This window comes from Neofelis nebulosa, chromosome 7, assembly GCF_028018385.1.
Source record: "Neofelis nebulosa isolate mNeoNeb1 chromosome 7, mNeoNeb1.pri, whole genome shotgun sequence".
NCBI lineage: Eukaryota > Metazoa > Chordata > Mammalia > Carnivora > Felidae > Neofelis > Neofelis nebulosa.
The window spans coordinates 9251633-9274164 of NC_080788.1; the positions used below are offsets into that span (position 1 = coordinate 9251633).

The window sequence follows — 22532 nt, forward strand, 5'->3', positions numbered from 1 at the left end:
TCCTTCCTTCCTTCCAGATTCTAATTCTGTATCAAAATCCCCATTATTGTGGTTGGGACTTAGAGTAAAAGGAAACTAAAGATAACTCATTGGTTCTGCTCTAATCATTTTGGGGAACTATCTACTGATCAGTAGTACTCATGTTTCTAGAGGACACGGAGGGAGAGAGTGAAAAGAAACTAAGGGAGAAGGGGAGTTATTTTGAGGTGAAATAGTAGTTTGGTGGATTTTGATCTCTTTTAGTACTCATTAACCCAGGGAATAAAGCTATTTTTTATAGTAAATTCATATATCCAGAATAATAAAGAATTTGGAAGAGGTAGGTACCATGATAATTGTGATGTTGTGACTTATCGTAGAAAATATGTTTTTGTTCTTCATCCCCAGTCCTTGACATGGAGCTCCTAAAACCCCTGTAAATTCTTAAGTGATAAGAGCATTAGAAGCATCTTTTGTTCTAATGAGGTGATTCTGGGTGAGGTCCTGGATCAGGCTATCCCCACTCCTTTAGAGTGGGGAGAGGGGCTGGAAATGAGTTAATAATTGATCACAACTACATTAAGAAGTCTCCATAAAATCCCAACAGTATGGGGTTCAGAAAGCTTCCAAGTTGGTGAACATATCCACATACCAAGAGGATGATACCCTCCCCCTAACTCCACAGGAACAGAAGGCCTTGTACGTGGGACCCTCCCAGTCCTCACCCTATGTATCTCTTATCTATCTGGCTAACATCCATGTCCTTTATCAGACCCTTTAACAAACTGGTAAATATAAGTTTAAGTGCTTCCCTGTGTTCTGTGAGCCACTCTAGAAAATAACTGAATCCAATGCAGGGGGGAAGATCATGGATCCCTCCAACTCATAGCTAAGTCAGACAGAAGTTGTGGGTAACCCGGGAATGACTCCTTGTGATTGACATCTGAAGTAGGAAGCAGTCTTGTGGGATGAGTCCTTAACCTGAGGGATGTGACGCTGTCTCTGGGTAGGGTTAAATTGTAACACACCCAGTTGGTGTCTCAGAAGTGTCTGGTGGGGTGAAATCGCCACATATCTGGTGACCAGAAGTGTCAGAAATGAAGTGTCTCATGTGAAAGTAAAGGAGAAAGACACAGGAGAACTGTAGGTTCTCCGAATTCAATAATTTTTCTTCTTTTTCCATTTACATTTGAAACAAAGGCCAGTTTTTATTTTGTGTTTGGACAATGTTGCCTCATCTCCTTCTATCCTGATTCCCTTTATGCTGACAGGAAGAAGTCCTTTGTTCTTTACCCCTCCTTAGCTTCCTCTTTAGTTCAGTGGAGGAAGAGTTGAGCTCTATCCACTGGAACCCAGAAAAAAAATAGAATTAGCTACTTATAAAATATATCCACTATATAGGAGTAGTGGATCACTGCTCTGCTTTTCAGAGCATGTTCACACAGGGCACGTGGATGGTCTAATGTCTTGCATTTTTGCATTCCTTCATACTAATTTAAGATCCTTTTGTATTCAGCATCATTTTGCTGCTCTCATAAACATGAAACAGAGGCAGTATTTTCACTGTCCCCACTTCCCAGGTGACAAATGGTGGTTCAGAGAGGTGATGTTAATGACTCCTCGGCACACAGTTAATAATTGTAAAGCCAGGCATTAAAATGAGGTTTCCTGTCTCCGATTCTCATGCCCTTTGCACTGTATCATATCATATAGAAAACAAAGTGGAGCCACCAGGTAGTATAGCCATTATGCATCAAAAGTGTAGAGGGGTTACACATGCCTCCAACCTGCTTGTATTATAACCCTAGAGTTAAAATAATCAAAATGCTTATTTAGGGGGAAAAATGGGTGGAGCGTGTGTCTCAAAGGCAAGAATGTGGACACAAAATGTTTTGTGTCATTCTCCCCAGTGACTTACCCTGTAGCCGACATCTTCCAAGACAGTAGATGTGCCCATAGCGGACTCTGCTTGCCACAAGGTCTCCTTGATGCTACAACCATAAAGGAATACATTCTTCTTTTGAGAGTGGCCATGAAAATCACAGAAGACCTACAATGGCCAAAGCAGGGGAAAATCTAGGTCAGTTATACTGGCCTTTTAAATCTTTTAAGTGTCAACTTTCTCAGGTAGAATACTGTTTACATAGCAGAACCAGTCACATGAGGATCATTGGGTGATTTTGGCAAGAGCTGTATTGGTAAAGGCCACCACTAGAAGTGTAAATAAATCCATTTGAGAACTTCCAGCCCTGGCCATGCTGGTTCAGACCCAAAGAACCACCCAGTTTACCCGGATGATTTTCATGCAGTATCATTAGAAATAACACATAGTTTTTGTTTAAGACAGTAAGTTTTGGAGCACTTATTATCCCACAAAAGTTGACTGCTACAATAATTTGTATTCTTAATCTAAATATTTATTCCCACATATAAAATATACTCATCTTCTCCCCAAGGAAGACTTCTTCAACACCCATCCTATCACAGTATCAGACCTCAGTATGAACTCCCATGATGGTTTCCAGACCCCATACGTGCCTCCTCCTGATCCAGGAACTAAAAAGGTTAATCATCCGCCTTCCACCCACCTACATACAATGGTGGAGTGAGGAAACATTACTCCCAATAAACACTCATGTTTGAAAGAGGATGAGTAGGATGGGCACAGCAGTCACTTGTTTGTAACAATTCTGAAATAATAATGAACAGACACTATGAGGTTCCTGTATGCTGTAGTATAATTTAATGAAATTAATGAAATGTTGCTTCCCTGAAATCAGAAATGGACCTGGCGTTGACCATCAGTTGTACTTGATACAATGGAGAAAAGAGAAAAATAAATCTAAGAGAAAAAAATAAAAGGTGTAATATTTAAAAGGAGTAAATAGCGGTGTCTTTATTTTCCTACATAAAGATTGTAAAATGTAGAATATCAAAAATCCGTATGTGCATACAAAATCACAGGTTAGAATGTCAATATCTAAGAGTCAAGTCTACTTACATACACTATCAGTATAAAAATCTAAATTTAAAAATAGTATTGGGGCGCCTGAATGGCTTATTCATTTAAGCCTCTGACTCTTGATCTCAGCTCAGGTCTTGATCTCAGGGTCACGAGTTCAAGCCCCACATTGGGTTCTGCACTGGGCATGAAGCCTGCTTGAAAAAAATATCACTAAGGGGCACCTGGCTGGCTCAGTCGGTGGAACATGCGACTCTTGATCTCGGGGTTGTAACTTAGAGCTTCACATTGGGTGTAGAGATTATTTAAAAAGAAAGTCTTTAAAAATAGTACTTAAAATAGCATCAAAGCACCAAATTCATAAAAATAGCTTTAAAGATGTGTAAGACACATTGTTGAGAAAAATGAAAATTTTCCATCTCAGCGAATGTATGTATACAGGTCCAATTCAATCTCAGTCAAAACCCACAGAAGGTGTTTTGGTTTGGTGTGGTTTGGTTTAGTTTGTTTTGGTTTGTGTTGGTTTTTTTTTTTTTTTATTTTGTGGAAACCTACAAGCTAATCCCAAACCAAAATAGAAGTGCAAAGAGCCAAGAATGATTGAGGCAATCTCAACAAATGAAAAAACTGGACAAATTATGTAAAGATATCAAAACTTATTTTGAAGTTATAGTATTTCATACACAGTATTATTGATAAAAGAATACACAAAACAATCAGTGGAGAAAAACAGATATTCCAGAAAGGGACTCCCATATATGGTCGCTTGACTTATGATGAAGTTGATACTGTAGCAGAGTGGGGAAATGATGGCCTTGGAAGACTTATGGTCCAGTGTAAACAATGTAGAAAATAAAAATAAACGCATATCCCTACCTCATAATATGTTAAAAAATAAATTCTACACATGTGGCAAATCTTAATATGAGAGATGAAATAACACAGCTACCTGGGGGTAACCACATAGGCTACCATGTACAACCTTGGAGTTGAAATACAGTTTTTTTGAGGACTCAAACAAGGAATACACCTAAATTGAAATATTTAAAATTAGATATAGTCCATTAAGAACTTCTGTTCATATGAAAGGGGTGCCTGGGTGGCTCAGTCAGCTGAGCATCCGGGCTCAGGTCATGATCTCGCAGTTTGGGAGTTCAAGCTCTGCACTGGGCTCTGTGCTGAGAGCTCAGAGCCTGCAGCCTGCTTGGATTCTGTGTCTCCCCCTCTCTGCCCCTCCCCCCACCCCTCTCTCTCAAAAAAATGAATAAACATTAAAAAAAAATTTTAAATAAAATAAATAAATATGCTATGAAAAATGTGAAAAGGCAAACCAAAAAGTGAAATAACCTATTTGCAAAAAATATATCTGGCACACACATGCATTTCTGTACATCAACAAGAAAAAGAGAGGCAACTCAATTTTTTTAAATGGGAAAAACTCAGGCGCTTGGATGGTTCAGTTGGTTAAAAGCGTTGGACTTAGGCTCTGGTCATTATCTCACAGGTCGCAGGTTTGAGCCCTGATTGGGCTCTGCCGACAAAGCCTAGAGCCTGCTTCAGATTCTGTGTCTCCCTCTCACTCTGCCCTTCCCCTGCTCATGCTCTCTCTCTCAAAAATGAATAAATGTAAAAAAATTAAAAACTGGGCGAAAATCTTCAATTGACATTTCACAAGACAAAATGTCCAAATGGCTATTAAGCAAACGAAAGTGCCCTCAGCTGCATTAATATCAAGAAAATATAATTTACATATCACAATGAGATGCCACTGCTTCTAAGGGGTTTTCAGGACTGCTAATATCATGAAGACAGACAACGTTAAGTGGTGACCACGATATGGAAGAAATAGAACGCTCAAACCCAGTTTGCGGACTCTAAAAAGATACCATTCCTTTGGAAAACAACTTGGGAGAGTCTTCTAAAGTTGAACATGCGCATATTCTAACCTCCCCCCCCAACAGAAATGGATACACTGAGCATCAGAAGATAATCAAGAATGTAAACAGCAGCACTATTTTTACTAGCTTAAAACTGTAAACTGTACAATGGATTAATTAATTATGGTACAACCATTCAATAGAATACTATCCAACACTGAGAATAAAAAAGCAGGCTAGACACAAAACAGTGTATGTAAGGATTTCCTTTCTATGACGTTCAGAAACAGGCAAAACTAATATTGTGGTGTAAATGAGGGTAGTGTTTGTTTTGGGGGGCTAGATATTATTTGACGTCTCTGGGTTGCTGGACATGTTCTTTTTCTTGATTTAGCTGGTGGTTACATGGTGGGTGCATTTTGTGATGATTTATCAAGCTGCACAACTGTGATCTGTGTGCTTAAAAATTAACAGATGATATCTACACATTTTCTGTTTCAAGGAGACAGAAGTCCTTATATTTTAAGGAGGTATTTCTTCACATTTGTTCCTTAGTTGCTAGAAATGTAGCCTTTGCATACTAAGTTAAGGACACTGAGTAGGTAATTTAAGGTGTTTTTCAAATTTAATATTGATGCAGAATCGAGGAGAATTGATAGGAGAAGAAACAAGAGTGGAAATTGTAAGTGACAAAAGAGCAGAATTAGCAAAAATAGAAATACTTAAATTGGAATGAATGTAATGCCCTACAATTGGATTCAAACAGTGGCCAAAGTGAAAGGTAGACACATTGAGCTAAGAAGTAGATTTTGAATGAGAGAACCAGAAGTTTGGGCTGGCAGTTTGCTCAAAATAAATCAGAGGCCGCAGATGCCAAAAATTAATCTAATCATAAATTGCTTCTGGAGAAGTAAAGTGCTCATAAATTAAGACAACAATCCATCCAATGTACCTCATACCGGTCAATTTTTATCTAATATCGTGTTTTTTATCTCTGAGTGTGGCATTTTAGAACAAGCCAGGACACCTTAATAAAGAGGAACCAGAAAGCCCAGAAAAAAGGGGATGTTTGTGAACAAATAACAGCTGAAGACACTGGAGATGCTTATCCCAGAAAAAAAGAAGGCTTAACGGTGTCTGGATAGGAGTCCCACTAATTTCCAAATTCTCCCAGTTGGGACATGAATAAATGTACTTGCTATCATTTCAAAGAGCACGCAAAGGCAAAAGGAAGGATAATGTGGACATAGACTCCAGCTCTATGTTAAACTCAACACTTGTTGAGTATCTATTACTGGCAAGAAATAACTCTATGGTTATCGCTGTCTTAATATGCTGTGTCACAGCTTTAAAAATTTCCATTCTCTGAAAATGTTTCAGCAGAAGCCAAATGAATGAATACCAGCGATGTTGTTGGTTAAGAAGTTAGACTAGATGATGCTTTTCTGGTATGCGATAAAGCCTTCAAGTTCACTGAACAGGAAGCTGTTGACAGCAGGAATGCAGCCCAGGACACTCGCGGTACATGGATGGGGCCATAAACAAACACACATGTCAAAGAAAAATAAAGGGACAAGTGAGTTAATGGTCTGCTTACTCATGATAGGAGAAGATGAAGACTAACATTCCAATGCAGGTTAGAGCTCATAAGCCATGCTGCTTTGTTGGTGGGTCACAGAAGCAGAGAAGAATCAGCAGCGTCAGGATTGATTTTCTGGAAACGAGGTTATTGCCGGACAAGGAGCACGGACTTGATCGGGAGCCAGAAGGCAGGTTTGGGGACAGACCAAGGATCTATGAGCTGAGGGTTTTAAGGACTAAAGGACTTAAAACCGTTCTGTATGTTCACCTTCCTGTCCTCCCCCTCTTTCTCTTAATTGCCAATAATACATTCACACTATAAATTCCCTGTTAGCAGAAAAAGTATTTCTTGGGGTACCTGGGTGGCTCAGTCGGTTAACCATCCATCTTTGGCTCAGGTCATGATCTCACAGTTGGTGAGTTTGAGCCCCGCGTCGGGCTCTGTGCTGACAGCTCCAAGCCTGGAGCCTGCTTTGGATTCTGTGTCTTTCTCGCTCTCTGCCCCTCCCCCACTTGTGCTCTATCTCTCTCCGTCTCAAAAATAAATAAACTTTAAAAAACATTAAAAAAAAAAAAAAGAAAAGTATTTCCTAAGTATTTTTTCTCTCCAATAAAACAAGAAAACAATTTTATTTTTCTTTATGTGGAATCCTTTATTCTTGTTTCAGGTTGATGTCTTCTGAGAAAATAAATCTCCCCAGCTTCCACATATCACTGAGCTGTGGGTGCCAAAGCCAGAGAGGGTGATAAGCAGATCTGGGAAGAGGGTCCAATGACAAGTCAAACCACACACAAGACACAGAATGAAAGCATGGAAACAGTGATGGAGCAGAATAAGTTGTTCCCTAAAGAGGGGTGTAGTTAGGCAAATGCACAGAGAAAAGAAGAAAACAGAAAATGTGGCAGTAGAAAGAGAAACATAAGAGATGGGAAGAAGAACTGTCTAGACTTTTGGTGCTTTCTAGTTCCTGTAAGATTAAGGGACTTCTTTCCTCCAAAACTATCTTACTACTTGGGTTACTTTGAGCAAGATTCTGTCATTTCCAACAAATACACATCCATCAATGGGTCAGTGTTTCTCCATCCTGTCCCTGCATTAAAATCTCCTGAGATTATAAAAATATCAATGCCTGGAGCCCACCTCCAGAAATTTTTATTTAATTGGTCTGCAGTGACAACCAGGGCTATGGGATATTTTTCAGTTTTCCAGGTGATTCTAATGTGCAGGCAGGGTTGAAAACCACTGTTCCTGTCAAGGGTTTAGAGCAGTGATCTCACATGTTGTTGAGTGTCAGAATGACCTAGAAGACTTGCCAAAGTTCAGACTGTAAAGCACTCAGCAGCAATTGTGAGATTCCAGTTAAGATTGGAGCAGGCCTGGGAATTTGCATTTTTAGCAATTCCTGGTAGTGCCGATACCTAGGTCCCAAGCCCATGCTTTGAAAGCCTCTAGCCTAAAGGAACCAATAGACTTGTTGGAGGTTTAATCTTCTGCCAGAATGAGCTTGCCACCAACCTTTATCTCTTACACCTCAATGTCTCTCTGTGAATTAAATGCCCACCATTCTTATGAAAAGTGTGCAAACAAATGAAGACTGTGTCTTAGCAACAGATTTCTCCATAAAGGCAGTAGCTTTGCCTATGTGGTGACAGGCGCTCCTTAAATGCTGAATTCAACCAGAGTAAGGAGTTTTTTTGTTTTTGTTTTTGTTTTCTGATCCTTATGGATTCTGGAAGCTGATGTCAGTGAAAAAGTATAGACTTAGTCACCTGTGGGAATAAGCACTGCTTAGCCCTGGGACTTCTAGTGGCCACTGGAGACTCAGAATAGAGAGGCAGACATTGCCCAGCTTTTTGCTCAAATGATATCCCTAAAAATAAATGCTTGTTAATTATAGGAAACGTGTGTTCTTCTAAATTATAGGGGGCAATTACAAGTTAAATTCTCAAGTTATTTCTGGTGAGGGAGTTTTTCTCTCCTATGGGAAGAAGTAACAGTTATGCTTCCTTTCTGTAAAATTCTGTGCCAGGTAAGTAGGAAGTCTGTCCAGGTTAACCTATGGTCCTATCTTGCTTATTCTTCAGTGGATTCAACAAATATTTACTGAATGCCTGCTTTGGGGGCAGGAGAAATTAAAATTTTAATATAATACAGCAATGTCCTTAATAACAATGCCAACAGGCAACAATGGTTATTTTATCGAAGGCTTATGACGTTTCAGATCCTGAGCTAATAACTTAATATAGATTATCTCATGATGAAACAGATGCTACCATTATCCCATTGCAGCCGAGAAAACTGAATTTCAGATAAAATGAATAACCTCTCCAGGTGCGCCCAAGTTTGCACTGCTTTTAAGTATGTGAGTAAATATTTGAACCCCAGCATGTTCTAATCCAGAATGTTTCAAAATGTTTCAAAATGTTTCAAAAATGCTTTTTAGATTTCCATATTGCCTCTTCCAGGAGCTGTTTTGTTGGGATGATCCCGGGGTATACGGGAAACCCTCTCGCGGTGAGAGGAGGGTGCAAGCAGAGGTAAGTACGGGGTCTCTGGGAACCCAAATAAGGGCACGTTGCAGAGTCCAAATGAACAGCAGTCTTGAAGATGCACGATGTAGGGGTCCTAGGATTTGCTGGTGGGAGGGGTATCCTACCTTGAGTCCTACTGAGTGAGAGCTACCCAAGCAAATGGAATGAGAAAGAACCCGCCCTGGATCTGAGGAAGTGCAAGCATTCAGAGTAAGTCTGTAGAGGACAGTACCACTTGGGGTCTGCAAGCGGGCAGCAGGCAGTGAGTGATGCCCCTGCTCACTGCTCTGGGATGTTTGGACATTCTCCTGAAGGCAGGGAAGGAGCCGTTAAACTGCTTGTGCAAGGAGGAGCAGCATGGTCAGACCACCACAACAGGAGCTCCAAGAGTTCACCAGAGAGACTGACACCAGGCACCAGAGGTGACAGGGGCCTCACTAATGCAGAAGTATGGAGCTTATGGCAGCTCAAGTATGGAGAGAAAGGACATCGGGTGACAGAGGGAGGAAGGAAACTCTACAGGAGTTGGAGACTAAATGTATCTAGGGGCCAAGTGAGGAAGAGGTTACGGATACTCCCTAGATTTCTGGATTAAGTGAATATAGGCAAGAGGATCGTGCTTTCCCCCAAGGCAAGGAACATAGGAACACAGGCAGAGATGAAGATGTGGAGGTTTCTTTTCATTAAGTTGTGTTTTGTTTGAGCTGGAGTGGTGAGTTTTGAACTTGCTCACCCTGGGCTAAACCCACTCCCCGGTGTCTCGCTTTCTCCATCAGCAAAGTGGATGGTGTTGATTGGATTACGATTCTGAAATCAGGCTCATATGCATCTCCCCAGTACCTTTTCCAATGAATTCTTGTCTGAGCCAAATTGCAAGGTTAATTTAATTCATGCACAACATGAGTTCTATCATTTCTCGGGCAACAAAGAGGCTGTTCGGGGCCACATTACTATGCTCCTCACATGCCTTCCCCACCTTTCCCCTCCCTCCCTAGTCCCATTTCTGGTCCTCAGCAAGCTAATTGGGCCCTTATGCGAGAGGTTAACCCCCATCTCAAACACAGCTCCCCTGGCCGACTCTTACCCCCACAGCTCACCTATCCCTGACTGTGTTTACTGCTCTGCTCCGCCAGCTTTAGGCTGCTGTGTTTTCCATTCCTGACATCTGGGTCTCGTTCCTGCTTCCCAGCAGTGAGACCTCTGCATTATTTATGCCAACGCCACAGGAAAATGAAGGTGAGGCTGGAGCCGTGAGAAGGCAAATTCTGGGGTATGTGATGAAAACCCAAAACAGCAATGCTTCCAATTAAACCGAGCAAGGCTCACTGAAGCCCTGGAGATTCCAACTTGTGCACATTATTTTGCAGACAGCATTCAGCCCAAGCTCCTGAGTGCAACAAACATCTCTATGAGGGAAATCATCTTGGTGGCATATTCAATTGTCCTCCAAGAGCCCTGTTTGCAAGACCAAATTTTCCAGTCCTTTTACTGACAGTCATGCTCTCTCCTTTGTGTTTCACCTGAGAGAGAGCAATGTCCAGTCATGGCTGGGTTTAACCACAGGGGGCCTGGGCAGAATTTATTCCTACAACTATCTGAAAAGGGGATTTTATGCTCTATTCCCTTTCTTAAAGGGAGAGACTTCTACTTAAATTGGGCCATTATGGGCTAAAGTTCCAACATGGCCTTAGCAAAAGCAACCTTTACTTACAAGTCAGTTTGACCCCCTCCCATGGCTAGTGTGGGGTGAATAATTTCACATTAAACTCAGGAGATGCTTTAATAACTAACCAGTTAGGAGACCACCCAGAGTGGGACCCTTTACTACATGTTATGAAATGCCAGAGGAGGTTTTCTGACATCCCAGTGTTATGCATTATATTGTCCTTTGTTCCAAGATAGTTTAATTACATTGAAAGTGCCCACAAAAATTAAGTCAAAACATATAGTCTAGTATGTGGCTCTGTTTTGTATGTAGCACCCTTCTGGTAAGTAATAATAAATTTAATGTCTGCCATTAATTAGACTGCTTGATATGTGCCAGTCACACTGTAAGACTTTATGCACATCTACAGTCAGTATAAAAGTCCCGCAAGGAAGATATCACCCAAACTTACAGATGAGGTTCAACTTCTGCTAAGTAGAAGGAGGTTAAATGCTTGCCCATGGCCACCCATTAAAAAGAGACGCTCTATCTCATACTCCGATCTGTCTGGGCTCCAAAGATTTTACACAATAAAATATTTCAAATCATTGGATGTACCAGTGATGAAGAGCAGTATGGGGAGCCTGGGTGGCTCAGTCGTTTAAGCCTCTCACTTTTTTTTTTTTTTTTTTTTGGAACAGAGAGAGACAGAGCATGAACGGGGGAGGGGCAGAGAGAGAGGGAGACACAGAATCGGAAACAGGCTCCAGGCTCCGAGCCATCAGCCCAGAGCCTGACGCGGGGCTCGAACTCACGGACCGTGAGATCGTGACCTGGCTGAAGTTGGACGCTTAACCGACTGCGCCACCCAGGCGCCCCTAAGCCTCTCACTTTTGACTCCAATTCAGGTCACAATCTCATGGTTCGTGAGTTCGAGCCTCGTGTTGGGCTCTGTGCTGATAGTGCAGAGCCTGCATGGGATTCTGTCTCCCTCTCTCTCTGCTTCTCCCCCACCTGCTCTCTATGTCTCTCTCAAAATAAATAAAAAGAAACTTTTTTTTTTTTTAAAGAGCAGTATAACAAGATTGTCAATTAATGAAATTAAGATTGAGCTACTGGGCTTACCCTGGGGCCTCACCTTGGCTGAGTTTTACTCCCTGTCTCTGATTGGCTGGCCCTCTGTGAGTAGCAATAAGCTTAACACCCTGGCAGGGCACTTGAACAGTGAGGTCTTGGGAGGTTCCTCAGGAGTTAAAATTGCTTCCTTCCCCAGTTTTAGAGGTTGAAGGGAGAGAAGCAGCAGCCTGACTGTCACCTTTGGACACAGTCCCAGTGACCTGTCAGCATGGGTGAGGCCCCTACTGTGTGCCTCACTCAATTTCAGGTACTGAGGCTCTCAAGGCAGGAGTGTTAATATACCCATTTTGTGTGCCAATCCCAATCAGTGCAGAAGTGTTACTGGGACTCATGTCTTCCCCAAAAGGTGGGGCCAAGACTAATGTTTTTGACCCATGGCAGATGTCCAAGTTGTCTGGATAAACCCAGGGGGCAGAGTATAAATGCTGACCCACCACCATGCTTACCCACTCCATGTAAGGAGGTTGCCTCAGTTTCCTGATGTACATTCCTGTCTTCAAGAACTGTTGGCTGTCTTGGCCTCCTAGACTGAACTGTGCTTTATGGTTGGCAACCCCTACTTTCTGGGACTAGTGCTTTGAGCTCTGTGTCCAATGCCGTTGGCCATGATCATTGCTGCACTGCTCAAGTTCTCTTTGAGCATATGTATTGAACGGATGAAGCACAGGTCTCCAACGCCTTCATTTGAAGCCTGTTTTTACCTGTGGCCCACCCTCACGGAGAACAATCTTGCAGTGTGGCTCATCCATCTGGTCCTGTCTTCACGCATTTCTTGCCTTCTCCCCATCCCACCAGCTCTGGGCAGAGGTGCCTTCACATTGGTTTATGCAACTACCCTCCTGTGTTCCCCTCCACTCCACCTCCTAGCTTTGTTCACAAAAACATGAAAAATAGGGAATTGGCTCAAACTTCTTTGAAAAATCTGACTGGCCTTCCCTGTGGCATATGGAGAATCCAGATTTCCAGCTTTGTAATACTCAAAAGGTATATCAGAGATACTAGCAAGGGAGAAAGAAGAAAAAATTCTCTGCTTTTCAACATAAATTTATGCAAGAAATGTTAGCGATTCACTTAAATGTGGAGTACTTGTGCCTATAAAAATACCTCTAAGACATGACTTCTGGTATGTAAGAGAAGCACTGTTTAATCTTTATTCTGATAGAATGAGAACAATTTTAAATAAAAGAATATGGAATCAAATTTAAATTTCTTTCACCCAGAACCTCCCCATTTCCCAACTATGGCAGCAAGATTTTTTTTTCCCTACCACATCCTTACACAGGAAAAGAGGGGAATTCTAGATGTGTACCTTAGCATGAATCAATGAAAATAAGCAAAAATAACACTTGTCCTTCTGCCACTTCTGAGGAATAAAGTGGAGATAAAATCAATAGTGTGTATAGAGTATCTTGAGGCTCTGGGGACAAGGTTTTAGGAAGACACATGCCATCCCTTTTTGCTCTCTCCTTTTGTCTCTGAAAAGAAGCTGATTAACTCAAAACATATGCCAGAGGGACAGTATAAGACCAAGAAAATCATTTAAGTAGCTAAAAATTCTGTTCCACTGGGCCCCAGAGAAAGATAAAACCAAAATATGCCCACCCTGTCCCTTGGCAGAAGGCGGCCTAGTTTGTCTAAGTTGTAAGTGGGAATCAATGAGCTCTTCAAAGAGCACTGAAATCCCTTTACCAGCATGCACTCCTACAGAGAGAGCCAAGAGGATGAGAATCGATAGCACTCCTAATTCCGAAGCCCAGATTCTCTGCAGTGGCACAGGGGCCAGGCCAGCTGCAACACAGCAGCCTGGAAGAGGCTGTGGCCTGGGTTTCTGGAAACCTCATGGAGCCTGAGAGCTTTCCTCCACTCCCCTTAGCTATGCCTGTCTCCCCCTAGGCCTCAGGCCTCCTACCTCTGGTAGGGAGTTCTACAAAGTGGAATGGGCTCAATGCCTCCTACCAGATGACAGTGGAGGCTGTTCTTCGGGCTTCTCTGCTTGCATGCCTTTTCTCTGGCTGGACCTTTCTGACTAATAAATAGATCTTCTTCTACAGCTTTCTACTCTGCTGTGTGCTCTTCCTTAGCTTGAATTGCATGCCTGTGTGCTGGTCGGTCTCATTATAAGCAGGACCCTTTGCTTCCTGGTTGCATTTCAAAGTCCCTGTGACTATGCTTTGATTTATTTATCTTTAATTTTTTGTATTTAGGTAAATATGTACCTAGAGTGACATGCATAGACCTCGAATGAGTCTTTAATCAATGGGTTTTGGTGTAAGTGACTCTAATTGAGATACAGAACATTTCTACTAACCTCAATAGTTCCCTCCTGGCCCCTATTATTGAATCCCTTTACAAAGGCAATCAATGTTCTGATTCTTCGATCTTGAACTTTACATAAGTAGAGACATAGAGCATGTACTTTTTAGTGTCTAGTCTATGTCACTCAACATACTTCTGAGATTCATCCATGTTGTTGCAAATTTCAGTTTATTATTGTATTTTTTTTCTCTGAATAGTATTACAATGTGTGAGTATATCTATATTTACTGTGTCTGGGCTTTGAATCCAACATCTGGAGGAGAATTCATGACCCTCTCATAAATTAGAGACAGAAAATAAAGGCTCAAGAAAATAGGAAAGAGACTATAATATCTGTGGGCTATCAGATGAGTCTATGCCACCAGTTAATGAGAAGCTTCCTTTCCTTTTCCCCATGCAGTGATCCCAAGTATTGAAAACTTGACAGAACACCAATTTCACAAGGCACAAGATCTAAGAGATCACAGGCAGGCCTTAGACCCTCTGAGGAAAGAATACTTTTCTACCTTACTGTAATAAAAACCAAGCAAACCTTTACTAATATTTTAAGCCCAGTTTAAGTGGCATCTCTAGTCTCCAGTTTTTCCATAACCTTGAGGGAAAATGATACAATCCCTCATTTGTGTTTCTACAACAACTCATATGAACTTTTGCTGCAGTTTTTACCATTTTGTACTACCTTGGTGTCTTTGCAGACCTGACTGCACTTTCTAATAAAGTAAACTATAGACTCTTCAAAAAAAGGGGGGGGGGGGGTCATCCCTTTCCTTTCCAGTGATTACACACATGATGTAAAGGAATGGGCACATGGATGAATGCCCAGATGGATGAGTGGGTGGGTGGATGGATGGATGGATGGATGGGTGGATGGATGATGGATGGATGAGTGGATAGATGGGTGGATGGGTAGGTGGATGGATGGATGGATAGATAGATAGATAGATAGATAGATAGATAGATAGATGGATGGATGGATGGATAGGTGGATGGATGGGTGGATGGGTGGATGGGTGGATGGGTGGGTGGGTGAATGGATGGATGGATGCATGGGTGGATGGATGGATGGATGGATGGATGGATGGATGGATGGATGGATGGATGGATGAAACTGTATGTAAACACTGTCATATTGCCTATAAACTGAATGACCTGTCTAGTTTTTAGCAACCCTCAGTATCAGGATACTGCTTTCTCTCACGATCTCACATTCTCATTGGTTCGGGGAGTTCATATTATTCTATTCACCAATAGACAAATGCCTAAGTACCATCTAGAACTGGTTAAATCTCTTAGCCACCAGAAAGTGGCTTCCTGATGCTTCAGTAAGTATTTTTATAGGAGCTAGAGGCTGGACAGGGTCACAGTTAATCTATAACCATGTAGCCCAAGAGTCAATCTGGACACCATGAAAATCTTCTCCGTATAGGACAGACCCGAGTACAGACGAGTGGCGGTGCTTGTGCTATCAGCAGGAAGCTGGTTAAATACAGCCTCACGGGTAACTAAAAGGTGATGCTGAGCCCATTAGAGAGTTTTGTAATACTGTGAATAGCATTTAGTACTCAGCTGTTTCTCACCCACCTCTCAGATGGTCCCAGCAGGAAACAAGTCTGTGGCTGTCGTGTTTACAGTTAATTAATGTTTATTTATATTTTAAAACAAGGCATTCACCTGTCATGCTGTAAAATAAATGTTCTGCTCTTCAATTAGAGGTTGTCAGAGTAGAGAGGAATCCTGTTTGCTATGGGTTGAATGCGTGTATATTTAACTGTGTATCAGGTAAGGACCTCTTTCCCTGTAAGTCTCTGTCTCTTCTCACAGAGGCTAAGGCTTCTTTCTCAAAGAATACACTGTTTCCAAGCCTTGTTCATAAGATTGGCGTTCTGCTGTACAGGCCATGAACTTGCTTCTAGAGGGAAGACAACAGAGGTACAAGTGTTTCCTTAGATGGGGATCGTGGGGGGTTAGCATGAAAATATAGCACATTTTGACCAGTGTAGAACAAGGATTCTTAAGGGAAAAGGACATGATTTATTCTCTTTGCAGTAAAGTAGTGGCTCACTAAGTGTGAAGTGTTTAAATGCTACACATTCCAAAGAAAGGTCTGGCTCTTGGTTGGCTCCTGGTAGATCACCTTGGCATTCTTGGAATAGTCTGCTAGTTAAGAGTGTCTTTCTTTACCTGGGCCTTGGGTCATGCCAGATGATTGATGCTGACAATGTGACCTCTGGTGGTAGTCTTGGACCATTAAGTGTCAGTTTGACTTCTAAAGGGACTGGAGACTGAGTAACTAAGATCAGACATCTGGGGCACCATGGCTATAATTGAGCTTCAATGAAACCCTGGTCATCAAAGTTCAGATGAGCTTCCCTGGTTGGCATACTATCCCTGTTATCACACACCACTGCTGGACAATGTAGCACTGTCCATACAACTCTACTGGGAGCAGACACACCTGAAAATCCACACCTGTCTCCTGGATTCTGCCCTATGTACCTTTTACCTTTGCTGATTTTAATCTGTATCCTCTTACTGTAATAAACTACAGTTATGAGCACGACAGCAATTCTGAGTTCTGTTTGTCCTTCTAGGGAATCAGTGAACCTGAGGATAGTCTTGGGGACACCCTCTCTCTCAAAGAGTAAGTGATAAAGAGAGATTGGGTTGCAGGGTGGAAAACAGGTCAGAACCGAATGCCAACTCTGCTATATACCTCCTGGTGACCTCAGGGAAATCACTTGACCCCTTAATTTTTTTGAGATCAGTAAGATTCTATACTAGATATTCATCTATTATTTCAATAGATATTTACTGAATGAAACACTGTTTTCATTTTTGTATTTTGGGGAGAGGGGCAGAGGGAAAGAGAGAGAGAATATGGAGACTGATACAAGCCTCGATCCCATGACCCTGGTATCATGACCTGAGCCAAAATCAAGAGTCAGATGCTCAACCAACTGAGCCACCCAGGTGCCCCAATGTGCCACTGTTTTTATCACATAGTATATGTTCAAAAAGTGGTTAATGGTAGAGGTGATTGCTTGACCCATCTGTAAGCTTATCCACACTATTTTAAAAGTTCCTTACGTTAGGCAAGCAGTCTAAATTTGGACATATGCCCCTCCATGCTTTTGCAGAGAGTATGTTCACAGTTTGTAGTCAATAAATGATTATTTTCCTACAGTTACTTGTGTACCATTGCCTCCTTCATTAATCTTGGGCCTAGGCCTCTTGTCTCTAATACAGATCTTCATCAATTTATGATGAGATTGCAACCTGTTAAACCCATCATAAACTGAAAATATCACACACTGAAAATGCATTTAATACATCTAACCTAGGAACACTGTAGCTTCGCCTCACCTATCTTGCATGTATGTGCTCAGAACCCTTACCTTAGCCTACCATTGGGCGAAATCATCTAACACGAGGACTTTTTTATAATAAAGCGTTGACTACCTGATGTAATTACATTGAACACTGTGCTGAAAGTGAAAACCAGAATGGTTGTATGGGTACAGAATTCTGGTATGTGTATGGGTTGTTTATCCTCCAAATCGTTTGAAAGGCTGGAAGCTGCACCTTGCTGCCACAGCCCAGCAACACAAAGAGGTGCCTGGGAGAGGATCAAAATTCAAACTTAGAAGTATGCTTCCTACTGAATGTGAATCACTTTCACAGCATCGTAAAGTTAAAAAAATGGTAAGTGGAACCATCAGTAAGTAGGGGGCCAGACTGTCTATCATCTGTTTTCCTTCAATTTTGCAGTTGCTATAAGCTTGGGAGTAAAGCCTGTGTATAAAATACCTGGAATAGCGCCAGAATCATCTTTGGAATTGAATATATACTAGGTGAACATGAATATTAACAACTAGAGGATTTCTTTCAATCACTACTTAATAGATAAATAATATTCTCTCTTGACCAATAACTGAAAAAAACAGAAAAATGGGTTAAAGTGCGATTTTTGCACAGCTTTCACCAACGAGTATGGTTTGAGCCAATGGTTTGCCCCTATGATGGGTTAAATTGTGTCCTCTCCCTCGAATTCTCGGTACCTATGCATGTGACCCTATTTGGAGACAGTTCTTCGCAGATGTAGTCAGGTCATACTTATTATGGTGGTCTCTAATTAGGTCACCTGAACCCAGTGACTGCTGTCCTTAGGAGAAGAGGGAACTCTGTACACAGACACACACAGAAAGAAGATGGCCATATGAAGACAGAGACAGAAATTCGAGATAGATCAGCTGCCACCAGCCACATTCGGGGCTCCTGGCAATCAGTGCAAGCTAGGAATGGGCAATGGAGGGTTTTTTTCTAGAGCCTTCAGGGTATCATGACCTGCTGACACCTTGATCTTAGATGTCTAGCTTCCAGAAAACTGAGAGAATGTGTTTCTGTTGTTCTAAGCCGCCCAGTCTGTGGTACTTTGTTATGGCAGCCCTAGGAAATGAATACATCCCTCTTTAAAGCTTATCACACCCAGGTCTTTGGCTGGTATCTGGGTTTCCTTCCTTGACAGAAAGGAAGTTGCCTCCTGAAAGATGGAAGGAACCAGCCAAGAGCGTAGAGGCACAAGGAAGTGACTCACCCTGGGACTTCGGCCAATACTGCTCAGGTAGTACAGGAGTCCTTTGGCATGGTAGATTGTTGGCTGGAGATGGGCACTGGGAGAGAGCCATTGTCTGTTCAAATCCTCCCCTTTCAGTGAGCATCTGTGACTGCAGGAATAAACAAGCAAATAAATACTCATTGAGAAGAAAATAACTTGAGAAAATAAAGCTCGACAAGACAAACAAACTAATGAATCCAATGTCCTTCTGACTTCTGTCCAATTGGCATCAATTGCAGATGTCCAGAAATCTGCAGATCTGTCATTTAAGCTCCCAAAGTGTTGTGATTATTCACAGTCCCGGAAAGAACTGGAAGCCATATTTGACTTTTTGACTTAATATTGGGTTATCACAGTTTTAGGGCGAAATTTGGGAAATGTAGTTCCCCACAGAGAATGAATTCGATAAATTTCTCGAGGCTCTGGGACCTTCAATTCTACAAATAATTAAGTTGAGCTCAATCTGTCATGCAGGGTGTGTTATATACGATATTTCCAGCTGGCCCAATAACTCTGCCAGGTGGATATTATTCCATCCCAATGAAGAGACTGAAGCTTAGAAATGATTACATAAATGACCCGAGATCACAAAACTAACAGCTAGGCTTTACATCCAGGTCTATTTGCCTCTAAAAAAAGCATAAGGCTCTTTCTCCTATCACTGTGCTTCCTCCCTATCCATACAAATGACACAGAATGCTTGACATTTACCCAGAGAGCCAGAGTATCTTTTTCAAAGACATCATCATGGGATGCTGGCGCTAGAAATGAGCTCAGAATCATCCATCGTCTCATTTGGGAAATGGAGACGTCCACATTTGAAAGTATCACGTTACTTTACAAAGTTGACACAGCTGGTTAAGATAGTGCTGCCTGCAATTCAGAGGAAAGAAAACTAAGAATCTGAGCTGTCAGGTAAGATCATCCTAAAAGAGACTCCCAGAGATGAACAAGAGACCCCCAGGCTCAGGGGAAGCCCCCAGCAGTCCTGCTAAGATGCTCCTTACTCAAGAGAGCTAACAAGAGAGATGCCAGGAATTGAGGGGAAGCAATACAGCATCCTCATCAGCCTTTCCCCACCCCCACCCCACATCCCCTGCTGCCCTGGTCTTTCCATACTCCACACCCATCAAACTTGTCACAGATCCCACTGAGCAACTGTGTCTACTGTCACTTTGCCAGGACTCCCCACAGCTCCATCCCTTTCCACTCCTGCAACTTTCAGGGGATCAGCACTGCAGGGAAATTTCTGATCCCCAGGACATCCCATTCTGCTCCTATTTGGTGCAATAGCATCCAGGGATCCCCTTCACCCGAGTTCTCATAAAACCATTTTGGGTGAGGTTTTACTGTTCTTTAGTTATCTTTACATCTCTTTCCTTGGACTATGAGCTTCCTGGGGGCAGGAACAGTCAGTTTTTTCCCATCAAAACCTTAATATAGTAACTGTGTCAGAGTTGGTATCCAGTAAATAATTTGGAATGAATAAATGCACTAGCATTTCAAATGTAGAACCAGATACGTTTTCTGTGTGTGTGCTTTTTTTTTTTAATCACTATTTTCAATAAATCTTGGAGGTGGAAGGAAAAAGGTTCAGCCTCCTTCTTTTACCACTTTCTCATCTTCGTGTTTCTGAAATTACCTTAAATATTAGTTTCCTGCTGCTTGTCAGCCTCCTCTTAGAGCTCACTAGAAACCAAAAACCTTTAGATTAATAATTTACCCCGATCACGCCATTAAAATATTTTGACTTGAGAAATGGTAGTTTTTTTCATCTTCCTTTCTGACTTTTTTGTTCCTTTCTTGCTATTTTTTCTCCCCTCCTCTTTTTAACAGCCATGACATACAGAAATAGGGCTTATCTGTTCCGCCCGGCGACCAGGGATAGAGGTAAAATATAAAGGAGATCTTTCATGCTGATAGTGACAGAAAGAAGCAGGTGTCCCCAGACTTGCTCCTGAGCATATTTGCTGTGTTTAAATGAATTTCTTTTCTCAAATCAAGGTACTTGCAGTAAAATATCCCAGATCCTCAAGACCCTAACTGCTCTGTGACTCTCCTTGACTTGACCCGGATTCGCATCAACACTAGGGATTTGTTTTTGCTTTTGTTTTTGTTTTTCCTGTTGGTAACATCTAAAGTGATGAAATCAGTCAAGACCCCTTAAAAGCATTTCTGTTTGTATAAATGAAAATGCAGACATTATATGTGTTCAGTAGCCATCAATTCCATGTCAACTCTCTTTTTCCATATGCTCCATGGAGACCAAGCACAGAGGCAACGTCTATGTGGGAAAAGCTCATAGGCCACCACATAGCAAAAAAAGTCATTCAAGATTACAAGTTCCAAAAACAGAAAAAAGTAAAGTTTGTGCTGCAGTCAGAATAAGCCCTGGGTTTGGGTTAAGAAGTCCCAGTCTCGAATTTCAGCTCTGTCACCAGATAGGGGATTTGGTGTCTCTTTGAGAGTCAAAAAAAAAAAAAAAAAAAAAAAAAAAAATATATATATATATATATATATATATATAGAGAGAGAGAGAGAGAGAGAGAGAGAGAGGAAGAGAGAGAGAAATAAAGATAGATAGATATGCCTAAACTGCTTCCGAAAATTATTTTGAGGATCAAATGAAATGATATCTCCATGGAGAAGTATCTATATAACTCAATCTCTACCCGTGTCTACATCTGTCATGTCCATACCTATATCCATTTGCACATCTCCATCTTTATCTGTATTTCTATCTTCATCCATATCTGTAATGTTCAGGTATATACAGCAGTGTTGCACTATATTTATTGGTTCCTCATCTCATCCTACTTTTCTTTCCTTATGAACAATAATGAAGCTGTAGTCAGGTTGATCAGAAGAGATAATCCTGGCTAGGAACCCCAAATAGGAGGCTGAGGTCAGTTTCAATTACCAGTTGATTCGAGCAAATGTAAACGGGGAAGCAATGAGACTAAGAAGCAAGGAATTCATCTAAGAAAAAATGCAAGGCAATAACACTATGAATTACTAATCGGACTTTGGGCTGTGAAACAGTGCACAGGGGGCTGGTGGAGAGCACCTGAGATTATTTAATTGTATTAGATAATCTTGTAAACTTGCAGAAGAACTTGGGCCAATGTAAGACTGTCAGAAGCTGTTAGTTTGGGGTAAATTTTGTTTTCCAGGGCTGGAGACAACGATGCATTCCCTTTGTACCCATAGGCTGTGTAGATTTGGAAGCCCACATGGTTGTATTTGTACTCAGGGCTCTATGTTTGGCTAGGATTTTGAGAGTATCTCTGTGTATGCCTAGTGTTTCAGATGCTCCTCTATGTGATTGCAGATTATCACAATATGTACTACACATAATTTGAGTGCTTTTCCTTTTAAAGCAAATCCATTTGCTCCCAATCTCCAAATCCATTTGGCATTTTGTGTTAATAATATCAAAGATTCATGCAGTCAGAGAAACTGTTGCTATTCTTCCCAGAGATTTGTTTTAAGCATTTGAAGATGAAATGCACCCCATCTTATTATCTACTGTAGCATTTCTGAAGTGACAGCTGCTCCCTCTATGTGGAGAGAATTAGCAGATGGACAGCTATGACTGGCTGGCAATAAATTCAGTGCCTCTAATTTCTGAAAAGGGGTCAGCCCCCAAATAGAGTTTAAAGACCTGCTTTGTTATTAAGAATAAAATGGTGAGCATTGCTACATTTTCCCCCATTGAAACTGCAAACTTGAAAAAAATATATTAAATTTTAAATGAAAAAAAAAAGAAAACTGCAAACTTAAAAAACTATATTTTAAATTTTAAATGAAAAAAAAAAAAGAAAACAGCAAACCTACAGAGGGAAAACAACAACAACAACAACAACAACAAAAACCAAACAAACTTCT

At 41.4% G+C, this 22532-nt stretch overlaps 1 protein-coding gene across 2 annotated transcripts in view; it reads right to left on the reverse strand.

Annotated features, from left to right (window-relative positions):
- AGBL1 (AGBL carboxypeptidase 1) overlaps window positions 1-22532 on the reverse strand; it is an 840069-nt gene that overhangs the window by 419784 nt on the left and 397753 nt on the right. For both annotated transcript variants that reach the window (XM_058736653.1, XM_058736652.1), the window contains exons 19-20: window positions 18624-18753; window positions 1898-2029 (exon numbers count right to left, since the gene is read on the reverse strand). In XM_058736653.1, coding sequence (XP_058592636.1) covers window positions 1898-2029; window positions 18624-18753 — 262 coding nt within the window. The remainder of the gene's footprint in view (window positions 1-1897; window positions 2030-18623; window positions 18754-22532) is intronic.